Consider the following 16,740-nt stretch of genomic DNA (forward strand, 5'->3'; position numbering starts at 1 on the left):
AAGGCAACCAGGATGTTTTACTGTCTATCAGGCAGTGTCTCTGCTCATCAATCATCGCAGATGTCTGTGGTCTGTCACTGATCTGTTCTGCATTGTTTGGATCACGCAGCTCAGTTTTAGAGGCTGGTCGGGGGTCTCGGTGAGGGGTGGGAGGGTCGACATGACAAGCTCTGTCTTGAACTCAGTGAATTCAGTGGTATAAGTGCAGCTGTCAGGTGAGCGTCACCGAGGACCGGTGACCAGTCTCCGCGCGCTTTGCTTCCCGACACCGAGATGTCGCGCCGTCCAACCTGACTTTAACAAGCCGTTTCTCTGCTTCTGCACGTGAAACAGAGCGCGACAGTTCTGCTGCCTGCGAGCCGAGAGGAGCGAGCGGGTTATCATGAGTTGTCTGGATGTTATGTACCCGGCTTATGGTCATTACGCACCGTACGCGCACAAAGCTTCAGCCTTTATCAGCACTTTACCGGTAAGCAGCGGTTAATCAAGTGTGTTTGAATCGACTGTATTAAAGGTGCACATTGTGCGGATGTAAAATGCACTTTATGTATCGTTTATAATGCATGTATTTGCTCTGCGATTGAGGTTTGATAGTTGTCACACTTTAGTAAATACTTCTCAGGTTTTGTAAAGGCAGAAATGTTTAAGTTTGGCTATTTAAAGAAGGCAAATCGTTATTGCACATGAATGCTATTCAAAAAGATGCAGTTCACTCAACACAAGCTGACCATCTGAACGAGAGATGTTGTCACGTTATATAGGCCAAGTTTTCTCAGTGTAATATGACAGTATAGTTTACTTTGCGGGTTTCATAACAGTAAAATGTATAAAAAGATTCATGAAATTGCAAAAAATTTAGTTAAATCAGTCAAAATAGATAAAACCTAATGTTTTATGGGACATTATTATTGTTGTTGTAGTTGTTATTATAAGCAAAAGTATCTTTTAAATGTAATTATATGTTTAATATTTCAATATATTAATGTTTAATTTCTTATTCAAATATTCTTTATTTTTAGTAATTGTTTTTTTTATGTATTTTGTTTTATATATTACTGGAAGATGATGAAAAATATGTATACATGAAATAATTAATGAACAATTTATTACATGTCAAAAATATCAAATGTATTCATTTACTAAGATGTCAAATACATTTTGTCAAAAATAATGTGTTTTATAAATGTAATTAAATAAAAATAATATTCCAAACAATATAATTTTTTTTGCCTAAACTGTACAGTAACACTGATTTTATACATGTGTAATTGCCATTCACACTTACATGTTCGTAATTAAATGGTCAGGCATACACGCACACACTGACCTCCTCATTCTTACAAAAACAAGACAATGTTGAGCAATGCTTATAAACTGCCTTTTCTTTTAAGGCTCCCCTTGGTCTGAGAAGCCCCTCGTCTCGCTGTAGGGACCCCATGGACAGTGCGGGAGCCCTGTGCTGCTCGGACAATGCCGGCAGCTCCAGCTCAGCTGGTCCATCTACATCACCGTACCCTCCGTCCGGACAGGTAGAGGAGGCTACAAAGGACAAAGAGGTCGGAGAGGCAGAATACCTGAGCTCACGGTGTGTCCTCTTCACCTACTACCAAGGAGACATCAGCAGCGTGGTGGACGAGCACTTCTCCAGAGCCCTCAGCACATACATGGAGGCAGAGGGCAAAAAGAGGGCCAGTGATCCCAGCACAGGTGAGAGCATGCCAAAAGTATTTCACTATTTGATCTGAGCACACAAGAAACAGACAAAAGGAATTTAAAATGAGTTTGTATACTAATTATCTATGCTGTCTCATGGCTCATCTGCATTCAAATGAGACACTTTGTTTTTGATTTTGGATTAGTGTTTTACACCTCCATTCGCATCACAAATAAAAAAAAAACTGTTGGCATCTGTTGGCATTGATCAGTGCTCATTTCTCACTAATGTTAACTGAACATGTTCAATAGCATTTACCGGGTGGTGGAATGTTTGACAGTTGATCTGTAATCTGTCTGAATTAGTCTGCTGGCATGCTGTTAATTGATGTTAAAGGGATAGTTCACCCATAAATGAAAATTCACACTCAGGTGTTTCTGAACTTCTATATGTTACCTCTGTTGAACACAAATCAAGATATTCTGAAGAATGTTGGGAAAAAGCAGCACTGAACATCTATAATAGGAAAAAACAATATACTCTGGAAGTAAATGGCTGTTGTTTTACATATTTTTACCTTCTTTTGTGTTCAACAGAAGAAATAAACTCAAACATGTTTGAAACAATTGGAGGGAAAGTATTTGATGACAGATTTTTTTTTTGAGTGAACTATCCTTTTAATTTAACTGATTGAGGCATCATGTCAGAACAAATTTAGTGGGAAATGATATTTGACATTTTTTAAGAGTTGTTATTTTCATGTCATTCTGAACTTGTGAGACTTCTGGATTTTTTTTTTTTACGTCGATGGTTCTAAGAACATTTAACATCCACCTTTCCAATGCTCAAATGCTTGTTTATCATTCAGATTAGTAAAACAATCTTCATTTCAAAAAGGTTATTTGAGGAACTAAATGGCTTTTCTACACTGTTCTGTTGCATCTCCAAGAAAATCCCTGGTCCTGATGATGTATTGAGGCCTTATTACCTGAAAAGATGCATCTATTCAAAAAACAAACACTTTTTTACTTTATTACTTTTAATTTACAACCTTAGCAAACAATATTTATATGAGCAGATGCTGCTTGTTTACAACTTTTTCATATGGCTACGGCATCCAATAAGTAACATTTTAATGATCTAAATTGTAAAAAAAATTATTTGTTCAAATTACTTATTTAAAATGAGCTAAAACAACACCATTCTTGAGGTTTCATTGGAACAATTTAAATTTTTTATATTCAATCCACATATATTTGTTAAAAGTATTAAGTTAACTTAATCGATTTGTGTTGGGACAACATGAATGAATTATGTGGAACCCTGCATTTTTTTTTACAGTGTTTGTAAGTTAACATTTTAATAATAATTAGATGTTGCTGGAATTTGACAGATTTTTCGTTTTTGAGTGAACTGTCTCTTTAATTAAACTGATTGAGGCTTCATATCAGAACAATATTAGAGGGAAATGATATTTGACATTTTTTAAAAGAGTTGTTCTTATTTTCATGTCATACTGAACTTGTGGGACTTTCGTCTGGGTTTTATTTTTTTTAGCATTGATGGTTCTAAGAACCTTTAACATCCACCTTTCCAATGCTCAAAAGCTTATTTATAGCAGAAATTATTCAGATTAGTGGAGCAATCTTTATCAGTGAAATTTAAACTGCACTGAAATGAACTTAACTGAACTTCAACTCTGAAAACTGGACTGACACAGTTTCAATTTACTAGAACGTCTATGTTAAGTTGCTTTGACACTGTCTACATTGTAAAAACGCTATAAAAATAAAGATGAACTGAATTAAATTGAACAATCTTCATTACAAAAAGGTTCTTTGAAGAACCAAATGGCTTTTCTACACTGGATTCTGTTGCATCACCAGGAAAATCTCTATTTTAAGAGCATGTGCAATGCTAAAGGAGATATTTCAAAGAATATTTCAGCTGTTAGTGCTTTAGAACATCCCATTTTGGTGTCAGCATCAATTAAAATATACAAAAATGATTTAATAGCAAATAGACATGTCTACTAATTTGTCATTCATCATAGCATATATATTCATTCATTAATTTATTTTCTTTTGGCTTAGACCCTGATTTATTAGGGATCGCCACAGTGGAATGAACCGCCAACTATTCTGAAATATATTTTACGCAGCGGATGCCCTTCAGCCGGAACACACTAGTTCAGCTCAATTCAATTAATCTTTATTTCTATAGCGCTTTTACAATGTAGATTGTGTCAAAGCAGCCTAACATAGATAATCTAGTAAATTGAAACTTTCTCAGTCCAGTTTTCAGAGTTGAGGTCCAGTTTAATTCAGCTCAGTGTGGTTTAAATTTCTCTGCTGAAAGTCCAAACAATACTGAGAAAAGCATATATATCTTATAATTACGTAAAAATGAATTCATTAAAATATTTTAAAATGTTTTATCTATAAGTATGTAAAAATGTGTTGCTGGCAAAAGTGTGAAATTACACCTTATTTGACCAACTCAGGTCTATAAGTTATAAGCTAGAAAAAAAAAAAAAAAAAAGACAGAACTTAAATTTTTTGGCTAAACTATCTACAGTAGCACATGAAAAATGTCACAAAACAGTCACTAATGTCTTTCTGCCCCTTTTATCCAATCAAATGTGAGCGTGCACAGCCTACTGAATAGCAGAGCGCACAAGTATCTTCTGCGCAAGTTGGCGCTTAATGTGTTTGTGTGTTTACCTTAATGAACCTTTGCTATATTTCCTCCCCTCCCCATGACATCTTCATCCTGCCTCTCAGACACTGCCTGCCTCCCAACAGATACTATGTTTAAACATGGCGGTAAGCGCAGTGGCTCGAGCTGGTATCGCGTTCAAACGGCTCACAATACCACGCGTCAGATTTATGAGGAGTTCGTCCACCCCTCCTCTGATCACCAATACATCACTGGTGTCTTTTTTCAGACCAATTCTAAATATAAAAGTAACAGCTAAAAAGACGCTTCTCCCCTCCCGGCACATTCTACGAGGGGTTACGGGGGGCGAGAGGGTTAGTAAAAACAACAGGTGGGGGCACACGATCAGAGACAGGGGTCTGCAGGTCTGTGGAGGTGCTGGTGACGGTAGAAGAAGACCACATGCAGATCTCCAGGTTTAAACTCCAGCCTTATATAGACTGCTGGGACACACAGAGACTCTTAAAGGGGTACTTGACCCAAAAATGACCATTCGGTGTTGTTAGAACATTTGAGAAACATTAGGGAAATTATTTTGCTGAAATTGTAATCATTGTCTGTGCATAAAAAGCATGTGAAGAGCCACTGGCATTTCGACAGTCAAAAAAACATGAACAGTAAAACAAATGCTAACTCAACTTAAAATTGTACGGCAACTTGTTGCAGAGCTTTTTTTTAGTTGACTCAACTTAAATTCAAGTCAAGTGCAGAACTTGGTTTAAAAGTTAAGTCAACTTAAAAAAGTGCAAGTTGCCTTACAATTTTAAGTTGAGTTACCTTTTTTTCGTGTAAACAGGAAAAACTAATTTCTTACTCATGGCTCCTGATGATATATTGAGGTCTTAGGATGCAAAAAGATCCATTTGTGAATTATTTACTTCATTATTACTTTTAATTTAAAACCTTAGCACACGATATTCAAATAAGCTGACGCTGCTTGTTTACAACTTTGCAGCATCCAAAAAGTAACATTTTGATGATCTAAAAAATCGTTATAACTTTGAGAGTTAAAATTTTAATAATAATGAGATTCTTCTGGAATTTGGATTGCTCTGTTAAAAATTGTCAAAGCACATATGGATAACAAGTGAATATTAAACCATAAGAGAAACATGAGGTGAAGTCTGTGCTGCGTACGTGTGAATGAATGGAGTGGTTTCATTTATTACACATCTTAAAGCTTGCACGATGCTCTCATCCACCTTCACACACAGACTTAATCTCCAGAGCTGATCTGACAGTCACTTCACAAGCATTTACCGTTTTATGTGGAGCTATCATATGTATGCTCAGAAAATAATGTGTCAGCCTTGTCAACATAAAAGTCTGCTTTAAATTTGATTAAAATGCACTAAAAATATGCACAAAACATTTAACAACATATCTTGTATTGAGGAATTACTGACTTTATGTCTGATGGTTGCAAGTCAGCTTCAAGTACATTTGTTTTAGAATAAAATTGCTACAGTTGGATTTATTTCTCAAGACCTACAAGTTTTTTCAGTCAAATAAACTTTACACTAAACGACAATCTGTAATCCAAAACATATATTAAAATAAAATTGTAATTTAAAACATTATTGAAAAATGCAGATTGAATTTGCGAGCTGCCAAAAATAATTAGTTCAGTTTCTTCACAAATCTGTTTAAGCTGTTGCATTTATTTTTTTACTTTCAAAGTGCTGCTATTATTATTATTACTATTACCAATAAATAGTGGCAACTTGCACTGAAAGAGTGTATGAGTGTTTCCCAGTGTTGGGTTGCAGCTGGAAGTGCATCCACTGGGTAAAACATGGCGTCCCCTAATTAATAAAGAGACTAAGCTGAAAAGAAAATGAATGAATGAATGAACTTGCACTAAATATATCAACAAGGATCATAGTTTCAGCCCAAAATATCTTTGTTCTACTACAGAAAAAAGTCCTTTTGAGGTAAATATCTTTACAGAAATCTTTAACTTTTTACCCAGAACATGAGGAAAAAATAAGATGTCAGACAACAGAATAAAAATGCTCAATATTAAACTTTTTCAACTTCATACTTCAGCGTTACATTGCACGCAAAACATGGAAGCTCATATCAAACATGTCTGTCAAACTTATTAGCTTAATTGTTCTTGACCTCTTCATCTTTTGTATTTCTTTCGTGGGTTTTCTAACTCCCCTCTCGCTCTCCCTCTCTCCCTCCGTCTCTCATCTTACTCATGTGGCTGTGTGTATTTCTGTGATGTGTGCTAAGCTCTTTAGAAGCAAATGGAACACCATATGATTCAATCAGAAAGACATCTGAAGGCGTGGGGCTGGAAATCATGTGAAATCATGTGGCAAGCCTGACCTAAGAGTCCAAGGTGCAACGGCCTTATATGTGGACAAATGAGACACAGACATGCCATCTCAGCTGAACCTCCAATAATATGATAGCTAATCCACACAGCATGCAAATTATGGGGGGATTGACCCCTCTAATTAAAGCTCGAAAGGAAGTTTCGGTGGTGTTCAGACAGCATTTCAACAACCGCAAACATAAGGGTACAAGTTAGTTCAATCCCGCTGAAGAGAGATGCTGGTGAACAGAGGTCATAGTCACCTGATGAGGTCACCATAGCAACAGCAGCACTGACAGAAATTAACTTTTCAATAAACACTGATATTTGCCCCTTTTAACTGATTGAAGGCCATTTTCACACATCACTGTTCTACAAAAACTCCAAACAAACTCTGACTGTCCACCAACACTATTTGTTGCTTTGATTACTTGTATTGTCCACATTTTTAGTCAAGTCAAGTCGAGCTTTATTGTCATTCCGCGCCATGTGTGGACATACAGAGGAAGGAAATGTGTCTTGCAGGACAACGGTGCTAGAGCCCAGGTGATTGAGTCATTGTCACTAACTCAACCAATTCATTCAAAAATGTTAATTCATTCAGAAATGAACGAAGCACAACTATGTTTTGCTCAGACAAACAAAAATGTTCTGATGTGTTTTTGTATGAAACAGCAAAAACAGCCGATATTGACAACTTTTTTTATTGAAATGTCTTTTGTATAACATAAACGTCACATTAAAACCTCATTCACACTACGAGTGACTCGCAGAGGCAAAGCAAAAAGCAACTGTTCATATCAATGAACAGTGATTGACTTCAAGAAAAATAATGAATGATTATGAAAATCTTTATAATCATTAAAAAATTAGGAAAATAATAAAAAGATTTAGTTTAAAAATCTTGAATAATATTAATGTTATGACGTTGTTCCGGAAACTTCCCACTTCTCTATTTATCAGCCTGACTTTACGATGGGTTTGTTTTAATGCCTTCTGTTCGCAGCCTTGTCCATTTTGTGAGGTGCACACGCAGTTGACGTGGTTCCAAGCAAAAGTATGTTTGCAGCAGGTCACCACCTAGAGCGACAGGCAGCTACAAAGTTGCTGCTATAGTGAATGAGGCATTACAGTTATGCTTATATCCGCAAAAACAACATGTTTGTTCATGCAAAGCCATTTACAATTAAATCATTTTTTTAAAGTTTGTTAAATAAATTGAGGCTATTATTAATTTCTGGCCCTGAACATTCTGCAGTGCCAATCCCTGATAAAGCAGGGAATTGACCAAAGAAGGAAGGAACTAAAAAATACATGAATAATTAGCATGCTGAATGTCAAACCTGCCCTATAATTGTCAAAACTGGACGTATGCGAAATACTAATTTAAAAAATACAAAAAATGTATTTGTGTCATTTATATTTGTGTCTCTCTCTTCTCCCCATCAGATCCTTTATCCTCAAGCAGTCGGCGCAGTTTCCCTCCATCATTCTGGGACAGTAACTACCCCTCTCCCCCGAGCCGACCTCACTGCGACCCTACAGGTGCTCCCACCTACGCCATAGACCCCTACAGCCAGGGCCTGCACCCGGGTCTGCCACACACACACCCGCACCCACACCCATCAGAGTCCTGGACCTACTCCCAGAGCCAGGCCTATCCCGCCCACCGGCCCCTTCACGAACTGTACTCTCCTCCTGGGCTGGATGCCCACTATGGGCCCCTGCTGATGCCTGCTGTGAGGCCGCCTCATCTGCCCACACTGCCTGGGCATTACGATGTGGGCAAGCTGGAGCCCACCGCAACTTGGCCAGGGCTGCTTCCTCCTGGCGACGTGGCACAGAGTCTGGCTCTCAACATGGAGCCAGGTAAGCTGATGAGGTGTAATGTAGGCAAACTAAATGCAAATACTAAGAAATGCACTGATAGTTCGACTCATGAATTTTCTGCAGGAACACACATTTTTTTTATTTTAAGCTGAAATGGCTTTGAAAAGCTGAAATTGTTAATTTTGACTATTTCAACTATACAATTAAAAAAAAAGTATTCTATCAGATAAAAAAATGAAATTAAGCGTTTAATAAATGAAACATTAAAAAATTAAACCAATTTAAATGTATTGTTTGTCATCTACTAATTTTATGCATCTTAATATGTATTCAAAAATGGTTTAGAGTTAATTTGACACTGTATACCATTTCTTAAAATTATACAAGCTGTTTTTGAAAGTCTATAATGTTGATTTATGAATAGCCTACAAATAGAAAAGTTAAAAACAAATATATGAATCAAATTATACACCATTTTTATACACCATTTGACATCCTAAAACGGATCAATTAATCAATCCATACAATTAAAAACAAATACACAAACATGAAAAAAGGGCAATTTAGTGTGACCCTGAAGAGTGTACTTCTTAAAATAATAATCTAATAGTTATTTAATTTTAAGGTTAATTTATATAACAAGAAATACATAAAAAATGCAAACCATATTACATTAAATTTGTCTAATTTATTCATTCATTCATTTTCTTGTCGGCTTAGTCTCTTTATTAATCTGGGGTTGCCACAGCGGAATGTGCCAACTTATCCTGCATGTTTTTACGCAGTGGATGCCCTTCCAGCTGCAACCCATCTCTGGGAAACATCCACAAACACTCATACACACACTCATACACTATGGACAATTTAGCCTACCCAATTCACCTGTACCGCATGTCTTTGGACTGTGGGGGAAACCGGAGCACCCAGAGGAAACCCACGTGAACGCAGGGAGAACATGCAAACTCCACACAGAAACGCTAACTGAGTCGAGGATCGAACCAGTGACCTTTATGCTGTGAGGCAACAGCACTACCTACTGCGCCACTGCTTCTCCCCTAATTTATTTCCTAATATTTAAAAATAATTAGAAAACCTTGCTTTGAATCATCTTAACTAATGCAGTATCATTTGAAACATTTTATGATGAACCTATTACAGTAAAAACATAAACAATCCTATTTATAACACAATGGAGTTCAATGCTGAATACACTAGTCGAGCTGCTTCTGCCTTTGCTTGCCGAGGTCTTGTGCATTGTCCTCTATCTGTCAGGTGACAGTACTTTTTAAAAGTTATTTACAACATTTAATTTAATTGTTCAGTTTGTTTTATAGCTCAGCAATAAAACAAAGAAACAAAAGATTATGTTAAAACGAAAAAATATGTTACATTTATGTTAAAAATGTGATGGTGGGCAAAGTCAAAGGTTATCGTCGGCCTACTTTGGGCATCTTTGATTTTAACAAATGCTAATTCAGAATCAGCATTTATTAATTATTAATTAATTATTACACATACATTAAAAAATTGGTTTTGTAGCAAGATCTGTTAAACTTTTCCTAAAATCCCTAATATGTGTCTCAATAATAACCATTTAAAGCAGATGCACCCTATTATGCAATAAATAACTCACAAAATAAAAATAAAATAACTCACAAAATATGGCTTCCACCTTTTTTACTGTTTGCATGCTAGATATTCATAAACAACTGAACATCATGTAAACTTAATCACTGATTTGCTTGTTAAATCTAAATCAGTTTTGAAAAATAAAGCCTCTGAAGCCTCTATTTGTTCCACAGTGCTTCATTTTCCAAACTAACTGAGAGTGAACCGGCAAATTACCCATCAAGTTTCCAGAACGTTCTGTTTAGAAAAGTGCATGAATTATGTTAAAGGCAAACGAGCTTCACACACACATACACCCAAACCCCTCCAGGATAATGGCAGGAAATGGATTGTTTGGCCTCAGTTGTTGCTGCTTATTATATACAGAGTTTGCAGCCACCATGGAGATTCAGTGTGTGTGTATACGGTCCTCTTGTTTTCAGCCATTGTGCTCATGTCTGCTCTGCACCGCAGGTCTCCAGCACCACAAGAAAGGGAAGGAGCTCTACTGGTTTTAATGAGAAGCCCTTCATCGACCATCCAATTAAAGCCTGCAGTTTGGCCCATTGTAGCCGAACTGTTGTTTCTTTAGCCCCACGCGGCTCTGCACACGCTCTGAACGCGCTCCAGGACTATTTGTGTGCACCATGGAGATACGAACACGGGCGACGAGAGGACGCCTGGGGGAGGCAGGGGGCGCAAGCTGACATGCTCTTTCTCTTTTTGGATCTGTTTTTCTCTTTTTGATCTTTTTTTATTATTAATTTATTGTGGTGTAAACATCCAGCTTGCTCTCTGATTCTCTGTAAGAAATACTGCATGGTGCCGTATATATACAGTATGGAATGATACATTTTCTAAAACAAATATGGCTGTTTATATTGATTGAACAAAGGTGGCAGCGATGTGTTTGTATTGTATTTTCCTCTCATGTACAGTATTTTTATTTATATATATATATATATACAGTAGTATTTATGTGTTTTAATTAAAATACAGTTATGGCCAGTGATATGTTTTATGTTGTTTTTCATATAGGAAATGTGCCATATTGTGAAACAGCTATAATATTTAATTAATAAAATATACTACATAATAAAACAGTGAAAAAATGTGTAATTTATCATGTTAGGTTAAGTTTCTACAACAACAATTTAGATAAAATGAAGAAGTGGTCATTTTCTGTTTATAAAAAGTTTCACACGGATCCACAGAAATGACTGAAAACTATATATTTTTAGGCCAGGCTGCCATGTACTTGGCAATATTACTTTGTAAAGAAACATTGCTGTATTGATGATATTTTATTTGATATGAAAGTTTCAAACCAACCACTAGAACAATAAATGTTCCATATAGGGCTATATGGGCACGATATTGGATAAAACTGCATTGCAATATTTATTGCATTGTGAATATAATTTTACAAGATTACTTTGTATTGGATAGAATACATAATTTAATTGGGATGATTTTTTTTATGATGTTTTGTGCGTTTGTATACAATATACAAAATAAAATAAATCAAAGCACAGATGGAAACAACAGAACAAAGATAAATAATAAAAGAAACAGCACATTTGAAGTCTAAAAGTATTGAGGGACAGAAATATCACTTTATAGTATTCATTGTATTGACAATTAAACACAATTAATCCTTGTTAAAGGGGAAAACTTTATGATTTCTAGTGCCCAAATGGATTAATATGATTTAAATCATGCAGGCACAATCCTTTAAAACATCCAAATAAAAATCTTTCACATTATTAGAATAAAGTTAAGCTTTGCAATGACCACAAAACACATGTTCTGAACTGTGGTTCCTGGTTCATTATAATCCTAACTTGACATTGCAGATCCTGCGATGTGACTATTACAAATTCTCACATGGCGATATTAATGCTGAAGCGATTTAGTGTATTTTGTAGGCAAAATCGTTTTTGGTGTAATATTTTTAAACGGTGGGTCTATTTTATTGCAATAAAAATTTTTAAAACTGAAAATGTAAGACAGTGTTTGTATTTACATATTAAACATGAGTTTGAATAAATTGCTTTGTTCTCCTTATGACTTTTTAAACATTTAAACAATTTCTATAGTTATGAAATACTAAAAATGTTTGTTTGGTGTGTCGGAGTTAAAGAGATAGTTCACTCAAAAATGTCCAGTTTAACCAAAATTTCCTCACCATTTACTCACTCAGATCTAAACTTTTATGAATTTCTTTCTTCTGTTCAACACAAAACAACATATGTTATACATGTTATATGTCTAAAGTTTTTTTTGGGGAAAAAATCAGCCATTAACAATAATTTTCTCCCCAACATTGGAAGAGTTTTCATTTTTGGGTGAACTCTTTAAGCTGGACATAAATAACAACTTAGTGGCAGACACATTGTAAATGCAGTGAACAATTGTCACAAACAGGAACTATCTGCTCTAGAATGGTATTCAGGACTGTCTTCTGTGGATTAAATTATATTGTAAATAATGTTCAGTTTTTTGCAAAGACTGACATTTTTACTAAAAGTCCAAGCCTACAGCAGCTACCGTAGCCTATATTCATTTTTGTTGGCAAGATACCCATTAAGCTGAGTTATTTGAAGGAACAACGTTTCAATTACAAACTTTGTTCTGGAATAAAAAACCCAAAATGGCCTGGGTGAGTAAATGTTCAGTAGCCTAAATGTTTATTTTGGGCAAACGGCCCCTTTAATTGACTCGTGTATGTGTATGTAATGGCGGGTTTCGGTAGCCTAGATTTGATACCGTTTAACGGTGTTTATGTTCCTCTGGATGGAAAGATGTTCCAGGCTTATCACTGATGTTGTTGGGCACAAACTCACTCTTGTCGTGAAATTATAAACGGGTATACGAATGTTCCTGGTTCCTCTTAGACTCTCCTGCCAAACCTATAAAACACGGCAGCAGTTGGTATAAAATCTCTGTCTGTCAACAGGCACTATTTATAATTGTGTTTTAAGCTAAATCAGAAAGTTGATTACGAATATATATGTAATAAAACACATGCCACAACTACTTCAAGTAAATAAATAAACTTCCGTGAAATAAACAGTGATTGTTCTTTCTTCACACCGTACCTTACTGCACTTGAGGATGAGGAAAGGAAAATTAGGAAGACTTTGTCAGTTTAAACGTGAAACATTCATTAGTAAGGACATCATGAATGCGCACTTTAGGGTTTTGTCAGGTGTGTTTGCCAATCATACTCACAACAGCAGAAACAAAAGCGACATCTGCTGGTCATGAACTGTAATTGCTTGGTGGTTAATAGTGTAAATATGAAAACTAGTGATTTATTATAGAGTCATTAAAAAAACAATGGATTTATGAAAAGGATGTAAAACAAAATCAGAGCAATTCGGTGTAACATTTAATCTGAAAACGTTCTAGTATCTACTTTTATGCTATGTTAGGTCTTGACCTAATAAGAAAGTATATTTTCCATTAAATTCATTCATTCATTCATTGATTCATTTTCTTTTCAGCTTAGTCCCTTTATTAATCAGGGGTTGCCATAGCGGGACGATCCGCCAACTTATCCAGAACGTTTTACACAGCGGATGCCTCTCCAGCCACAAACCAACACTGGGAAACACTCACACATTCTTGCACACAGTCATATGTGTACATATACTAAAAATGTAGCTTATTCAATTCACCTAAAGTGCATGTCTTTGGACTATGGGGAAAACCAGAGCACATGCAAATTCCAAATGCCAGCTGACCCAGCTGGGGCTTGAACCAGCGACCTTCTTGCTGTGAGAAGATTGTGCTACCCACTGCGCCACCTTGCTGCCTTTTTCATTAAGTAGTTCTAATTAATTTGATGGTAGTGTGTATTCTTCATATATTGGTGTTTATTCCCTCCAGATACTTATTTGTTAAAAAACAAGTTCATATTTAATAAATACTATACGCATTCATTTCTGGTAATGCAGGGTTTAATTAAAAGTTTTCCTACTAAAATAAAAAAGGTTTCGGTTTTAAATTGAAAAAAAGTACTACGTTACCAATATAGTGAATAGTTAATTGTCAAAACTGAAAGTAATGTAAATAAATCAATACATTTTAAATAAGGGCTATATACTATCTATCAATTATGAACTTGTGTCTAATCAATAAACAGTTTCTCATGAATATGTTTTAGTATGTTTTAAAAAGGGTCAACTTGACTTAACATTTGTGTCTGCCGGCTGAGACTTCTGTCACATGTCTGGAAAGTTGTATTGTTGTTATATGGCAATCATGTGTCAGATGGTAAAATTTGAAAATATTTTTTTGTGGGCAGATCGTGTCTGTTAAGGATGTTAGGACATCGATGCAGTCAGTCAGTTGACAGAAGTTATAAAGATTGTATACTTCAAACATGTGATCAGAAATACTGCAAGCGCATGGCTGTCATTCTGTCATCTGGTGCTTTCTCTGGTAATTTTTAGAATACCTATTGTGCTTTAGATCAGTTAGTCTCAAATGGTTTGCTTCAGGACCACCATTTCACATAGAAGATCAAATGATAAAGATCCACAGTACCCAACTTCATGAAACTAAATGATGAAATCTATTAATAATAATAATAATAATAATAATAAACAAATATGTTTAACATTAGTCTAAATTATTAACTATGCACATTACTTATATTACATTTTTATCTGCTGCCTGGCCATTTTCATAGTTTCAACCTCATCACTTGTACATAGATTTGAACAGAACTGTGGCCAACACATTCAGTACAAACAATGTACAATAGTTTTAAGTAACTAATATTGGGCTCTCCTATCAAAATGAGAAAAACTAAGTATTAGGGCAAATAATAAAAATGACAAATGCTGCAGTATTTTAGCATACAATCTAAAGCACCCAACCCTCATAATGAATTCAAAATAAATGTTTTTTTGCACAATAATCTTTTTATATATAATAAAACAGCAACTTCTGATCAAAGAGTGAATATGAATTTTTGTAAAATGCTTCCATATATATATATATATATATATATATATATATATATATATATATATATATATATATATATATTATATATAGTTTATCATTTAATAAATCAAACTATAAATAATTTATCACAATAAATATCAAATAACAAGGATATATTGGAAATATTCCTTTAAATTTACAGTTCATGAGTGATGACTGATTTATGGCACTTACATATTTATTTAACAAAAAACATTATTAAACAAACAAACAAACAATAATAACAATAACAAAATTTTGTTTCGAAAATATTTAAGATATTGTGAAATATTTTTCAAAATAATCTAAACACATTATTGAAATATTTAGTGAGAAGAACTAATGAGTCATGCATTAAGAGGTTAACACGAGAATGTACGCGCTTAATGTATTTTAAAGAGCTCAAATTCACAACATATTTCTTCATAATGCCTATAAAAGCAAGCAGATGAACCCCCAATCATGAACTACCCAAAAGCCATATACCAATTTTACACCTTTGAACCTGTTATTATATAAATTAATATAACCTTATTAACTTTCATTATATTATTAATATATTATATTAATGCATATAACTTATTAACACACTCTTTTTTCTGGGCAGATATGCTATTTGTATAATCTCCATTGTCATCAATGTGAATTTGATTCTTCAGTATTACTGTTTTAGGACAAATGTATGATAAATGGAGTTTTGCTTTCCAGGTGAGTAATAATATTTTGTAAAAACTGTGACCCACCTGGATCTTCTTATTTACACTAAATAATATATAATGGAAACACAGGCATTAATAGGATTTTAATGAGGAACAAGACACATGTAAAAGTGTACAATGCATGCTAAAAAACAAGAACAACAAACTGCACACTAAGCACTTACAGCGGAAAAACACATAAATGTGCAGCACATGAACAGACAGTACAGACATATACATTTAAAACCACCACAAAGAAGAAGTCTGTATTGTCCATTTTAACACAAAACAGCTTATTGTCATGTTATGATCATGGGAACTGCAGCACGTTACCATAAACCACGTCTGTGCCATGATCAACTGGGAACTTCAATGTATCTTTAACCTCTATCACGACACCTTTATAATGACACTGCAAAAACAGCAGAGTCAGAGGCACAAACACATTTTTACATATATTACAAGCTTGCACAACTAAAACAAAAAACGTAAGAGGTGGAAATTTGTTAATGTCACATTTGTTACCTGTAATATTACAGTTATATTGCTAACAAATTTTGTCAATGCAGTTTCCCACCAGTCACTTTTGTGATCAAGTATGACACCTATTTTTTATATCAACAGAGGCATGAAGTTTATGTTTTAGAAAAGCCTTATGACTAAAATGAAACTGTGAAAAAAATGGAATTATATAGGTTAATGATCGGTAGAAGCACAATGAGTTCACAGTTTACTCACTGCCAGAAAGATACAACTCATAAACAACTCATAAAAAACAAGAGATGGTGAAGGAGGATATGTTCACAAGACAAAACCTTTACAAAACACAAAACAGAGGTAAACAGGATGTCTGGGGTTTAGTGAAACTTTTCAAAGAAATCGAGACAAGCTCTGTTTCAAAGTAGTTT

The 16,740-nt window shown here is 34.9% G+C and overlaps 1 protein-coding gene and 1 long non-coding RNA gene across 3 annotated transcripts; one reads left to right on the forward strand and one right to left on the reverse strand.

The window, feature by feature from the left end:
- Positions 1-192: 192 nt before the first annotated feature.
- Positions 193-11,148, forward strand: vgll2b (vestigial-like family member 2b). 2 transcript variants are annotated; one of them, NM_001033095.1, is given in 4 exon segments: positions 193-469; positions 1,392-1,707; positions 8,148-8,567; positions 10,611-11,148. In NM_001033095.1, coding segments are annotated over 4 exon segments (867 nt in total). In that variant the 5' UTR covers positions 193-382; the 3' UTR covers positions 10,655-11,148.
- On the reverse strand, positions 1,089-13,376 carry LOC141378578 (uncharacterized). Its single transcript, XR_015513437.1, has 3 exons — positions 13,238-13,376; positions 12,906-13,048; positions 1,089-1,741 (listed from the first exon to the last, which is right to left on the reverse strand). It is a non-coding gene; the product is annotated as an uncharacterized LOC141378578 (long non-coding RNA).
- Positions 13,377-16,740: the final 3,364 nt, after the last annotated feature.

This window comes from Danio rerio, chromosome 17 (genome assembly GCF_052040795.2).
Source record: "Danio rerio strain M-AB ecotype USA chromosome 17, GRCz13ab, whole genome shotgun sequence".
In the NCBI taxonomy this organism is placed as follows: Eukaryota; Metazoa; Chordata; class Actinopteri; order Cypriniformes; family Danionidae; genus Danio; species Danio rerio.